General features: G+C 38.5%; 1 protein-coding gene across 2 annotated transcripts; it reads left to right on the top strand.

Moving 5' to 3' along the window:
• Positions 1-408: 408 nt before the first annotated feature.
• On the top strand, positions 409-2,576 carry LOC116378635 (uncharacterized). 2 transcript variants are annotated; one of them, XM_031840533.1, is made up of 5 exons: positions 409-463; positions 594-1,298; positions 1,520-1,645; positions 1,733-1,776; positions 2,332-2,576. In XM_031840533.1, exons 1-5 carry the CDS (start codon positions 409-411, stop codon positions 2,449-2,451), a joined length of 1,050 nt encoding a protein of 349 aa, XP_031696393.1. In that variant the 3' UTR covers positions 2,452-2,576. The 2 variants fall into 2 exon arrangements, with proteins under 2 accessions (XP_031696393.1, XP_031696392.1); XM_031840532.1 differs by lacking the exons at positions 409-463; positions 2,332-2,576 and adding an exon at positions 1,898-2,140 and having other exon boundaries at positions 548-1,298.
• The last annotated feature ends 2,273 nt before the right edge of the window (positions 2,577-4,849 follow it).

Genomic DNA, 4,849 nt, shown 5'->3' with positions numbered 1-4,849 from the left:
CTTTCATGTAGCACACAGTACAGTGTTATGTCTCCCTACTGCAGCTTGAAAAGAGAGCTGAGTATATCAGTATAGTATCAGGTATGGATGCTTGGATTGAACTGCTCAAAATAGTGTTTTGTTACCCTTCTATTAATCACAGTGATTATAACTGCACTGTCACGTCACAGATGTGTTTGTATTTGATACAAATTTCCAGTGTTTTAAACTGTTATGTTCCTCATACATCTCGAAATATGTGAACCTGTTCCTCAAAACAGGTTTGACTCTATAGGTGGCAGTGAGTATGTGATCAAGTCTCCTAAATAGGATGTAGTGTCACTTTTTGCTGGCCAATCAAACAGTCTTGTGAGTGAAACGTGTAGAAGGATCTAGATTGTTCTCATTCAACACAAGAATTTGAACACGATGACATCTCCAAAGTTTGTCTTCTATCTGACATGTTTGTTCTTGGGGAAAATGGGTGAGTTGTGTTTTTTGTGATTGCAGTTTGGATCTTTTAAAGTGTGTGAACACTCCTCGTGACATTGCTTCTGATGTGTTGATTCATGTTATCATGAAGTGTATTTGCTTCGTCTCTCCTATCACTACAGTTCAGACGACCGATCTGAATTTCTCCTCATCTGTTCATCAAGAGAATAGTTTTCTATCAGTTCAAACTGGGGAAAACTTGACGTTGCAATGTTCCTATGAAGACGTTTTTGCAGTAAGGCTTTACTGGTATAAACAGATTATTGGACAGAAACTGAGGCACATCTCTACCTTCTACAAGTACGACAGAAAAGCAACTTTTCATGCTGAATTCAAGAATCCACGCTTCACATTGGACGCTGCAGTCGGTAAATATCACTTGAGGATAACAGATCTGCAAATTTCGGACTCAGCTACTTACTACTGCGCAAGTAGCTATACAGTCGACTTGGATTTCAAGGAGGGCACTTTTGTCAGTGTAAAGGATTCAGGTTTGAACGTCGCAGCTTTGGTCCATCAGTCAGCATCTGAGACCATCCAGACAGGAGGCTCTGTGACTCTGAACTGTACAGTTCACACTGGGACCTGTGATGGACAACACAGTGTTTACTGGTTCAAAGACTCTGAAGCATCTCATCCAGGACTCATTTACACTGATGGAGGCAGGAATGATCAGTGTGAGAGGAAACCCAACACACAGACACACACCTGTGTCTACAACCTGCCGATGAAGAGCCTGAATCCGTCTCATGCTGGGACTTACTACTGTGCTGTTGCCTCGTGTGGACACATACTGTTTGGAGACGGGACCAAGCTGGACTTTGAGGGTGAGAGGTTTTATTTATTGTTCATATTCATATAGTCAGTATGATACTTCCACAGGCAATATACAATACATGTAAAAATATATATTGTCTTATTGTAAGTAATCAACTTGAGAAGATTCATGTTGATATATCTATTAGTTAACTTTTCACCTTATTCACCTGTTGTGTCTCCTCTTAAGACTTCAGCTCTGTAATGTCTCCTGGTGTCTGTCTCTCTACAGATGAGGAGGACTCTCTTGTCTTGGTGTATTTCTTGAGTGGAGCTTTAGCATTCACTATCATCCTGAGTGTCTTACTGGTTTTCTTACTGTGCATGATGAACAAGAGAAACCGCTGTGAATGTACAGGTACTGTAACTACTATTCTTTGTGGCTGACAGTGTGTGCTCACTTAACACGGTTTTATAGTGCGGGGCACTTTTTATTCTTTTACAGAGTCTCATGCAAGATGTTCAGCTCCCACCACAACAAATGCAGAGGTATTGTTTGTGCAGATTATCTACTGTTTTACCATTCAAACATTCAGGCACAGCAATGCTTCTGGACACAGTTTTTATATGTCTCTCAAGTACAATATTGTGGTTTATATTTTGTTACCAGGGTGAAAGAAATGAAGAAAACATCCATTACGCGGTTGTAAGGGAACACAGGGTCAACAGATCTAGAAGACAAAGGAACATCACAGAGACTGAATGCACGTACTCAAGTATAAAGCAGTAGAAGTGTACATGCTTCCAAGTGTTTCCAAGCAAGCCCATGAGACAGAAATTGTCTTATCATTATGTCTTTCTTGTGACTATGAGTTGAAGCAGCCAGTGTTACTCCTTTCCTAAAAGATGTGTTGATTCAAACTGTTACTTTAGGGCGTTGGTTTGCGTTGGCTTGGACTGAATTAACTGTATTGAACGGGAAAAAGTTAAATTAAATTAACTGATGAATTACCATTCAGACACGTTTTTCAAATTGGACGATGCATTGTTTCCTGGATATTGTTTAATCTACTAATGATCAAATTATATATGATCTGTTACCAGGGTTACCAACATGCAGAAATCCTGTATTATGCGTCTTTAAGTGTCCACCTGCACAACGGATCAAGAAGACAGAGGGATCAGACCTGGAGTGAATGTGTGTACTACAGCGTGAAGCAGTAGAACTGGACAAATTACATTTGTACTTTTGAGCAAGACAGTGTTTTCTCTTTTAAAGTGAAATGGAGATTTATATCTTAGTTGGAAATCAATAGGATTTTATATCGTCTTCGTAGTCTGCAGCCAATATTAAATCTTTCTATTCTTCGCTAATGTGCATATTTAGGATACTCATTTGTTCTCTGTGTGGTCTGAAGAAGGTTATCTTTAAACCATGTATCTTGTTCATTTTTACAAATAAATGATTTTTATGTCTTAACCAGTACATTTAGAAGCTCAGATTCACCGACCATGTAAAAGTCACTCAAATGCTTCTAGCTTTAAGATCATCTCATACTTTATGTGTTCATCCTCATTGTTGTTTTCTATAACTTAATCACATGTGGGTTTTTATATGTGAAATTCATGTCATCAATGATAAAAAATAAACATATTTGATATTTGCAGCATTTCGATCTTGAAACTATTTCTGTGCAGAATTAAGAGGCTTCTTCAAACATGTATAACAGAGAATGTGGTTGACCTCACCCACACCAACAAGTTGTGAAACTCAATTGTTCCGGCACAAGAAGGTGTTTCTTTTATTGACCTAAAAGCTCAGACTGTGTTACTGTCAGAGTCCTGTATGATCCCATAGTTCACCTTGACCATAGATCTGCTGTGGCCTCACAACAGCCCTGTTCTCATTAAACTGTCAAGTGAATTTTAAAACCTTTTGAAATGGTGCAAAAAAGAAATGCGAATTAGGCGGAGTTCCATCAACTGGTTTGGAGCGATAAACTAGGCTATGTAGTTTTGTCAACTTGACAAAAATGAAGAGAAGTCCTCAGGAATTAGTTTCAATTTGGCAAGTTTGAATTGTCCTTCATGTCGACTGGTGTTGGCCATGTTTCATGTTGTTTGGTGACAAAGACAATATAAATATACATCCATAAAGACGGTGACAGAAGAAACAGCTGATCAGTCATGTGAGTTAATGTTCGCGACGTCAGAATGTATTTGGCAAAGACGTTTACACATCCTATTTGCCCATCAACTCTTTTTCAACAAAGGCCAAAAACCACCTCAAGCGGGCATAACATCTTTTTGCACAATTGAGGAAGTTTTGTTATATTTTGTGGGTTTTAGACAGGATTTTCGGCTGAAGTTTTTCTGGCTTTTCTGCGTTACACGTGATTGTACTTATGCACAATATATCGGTGGCCAATATATATTTGGCTGAAAAGGAAGATCATTTATAGTATTATTGTGTTAATAATGGTATTCCAGCTGATAACTATGATATTGAATGAAAGATGCCACAAAACTGTTGGCCAGTTTACAGTAAAAGACCTGCTGCCTCTCTAAACGCTGGAGTCAAACAGCAGCTGAAAGACAACACATCATGAAAAACTCTCTTGTTCAGTGCTTGTGCAAATATATTTGTGTATCTGAAGTATGAAATAACACATCCAGTCAGTTCTTTGTGGGCCATCCAGATCAGAAAACATGTGATTCAACAAGCCATTCAGATTTGCTCCACTTACACATGCAGCTTCCTCAGAATAAACCGCCCCCCATCAGAGTATCTCCACCCATGGCTTGAGAACTACCTTTACAACAGTGCTGCATATGTACCTCATGAGCCAATCAGAGCAGACTGGGCTTTACAGGAGGGGGACTTAAAGGTACAGTGCGTGGTACATTTCAGGGGATCTATCAGCAGAAATGGAATATGATGATTATGACAATGTTTTTATTAATGTCTTTATTAGTCTAACACTATGTAAAGTTATTAGTATTTTGGTAGCATTACATGCTAATCAATAAACTGATCAGTTCTTTCATTAATAAATCTACATGTCAATATAATAAAGGTTATTCTCTATTCTAGAGATGGTGAAGGTTCTCTAAATATGTTATGTCTCGAAATGCTGTTCTAAAAATACGTATTTACTTTCCTTCGTCTTTGAATCCGGTTCCAACGAGCAGACTGAACAGTGTTTTTGTCTGAACAGGAGGCGCATACAGTATATACTGTATTTGTTCCTTCTCACCATCTCTGGGATTCCTCCTCCACATTTTCGCTTATTTTTCTTCCACCACATTTCACTCAGCTGTCTAGTTATATTTACATCCATGTTCTGACCCTCCTCTTCCTGTCCACAGTTTGCCAGGTGGAGCGATACACACTTAGGGTCATATAGAGAGGCCTGATTGACATTATATTTTAATTATTCGTGCAGCCTTAGATGAATACATTTTTTATTATGATTAATATTAAGAAAATAATCCTCTTTCATGTAGCACACAGTACAGTGTTATGTCTCCCTACTGCAGCTTGAAAAGAGAGCTGAGTATATCAGTATAGTATCAGGTATGGATGCTTGGATTGAACTGCTCAAAATAGTGTTTTGTTACC

Source organism: Anarrhichthys ocellatus, unplaced genomic scaffold (genome assembly GCF_004355925.1).
Source record: "Anarrhichthys ocellatus isolate YVR2014 unplaced genomic scaffold, GSC_Weel_1.0 scaffold2913, whole genome shotgun sequence".
In the NCBI taxonomy this organism is placed as follows: Eukaryota; Metazoa; Chordata; class Actinopteri; order Perciformes; family Anarhichadidae; genus Anarrhichthys; species Anarrhichthys ocellatus.
Note: the sequence above shows the minus strand (reverse complement) of the source record. Positions and strands in the feature narration are given on the sequence as shown.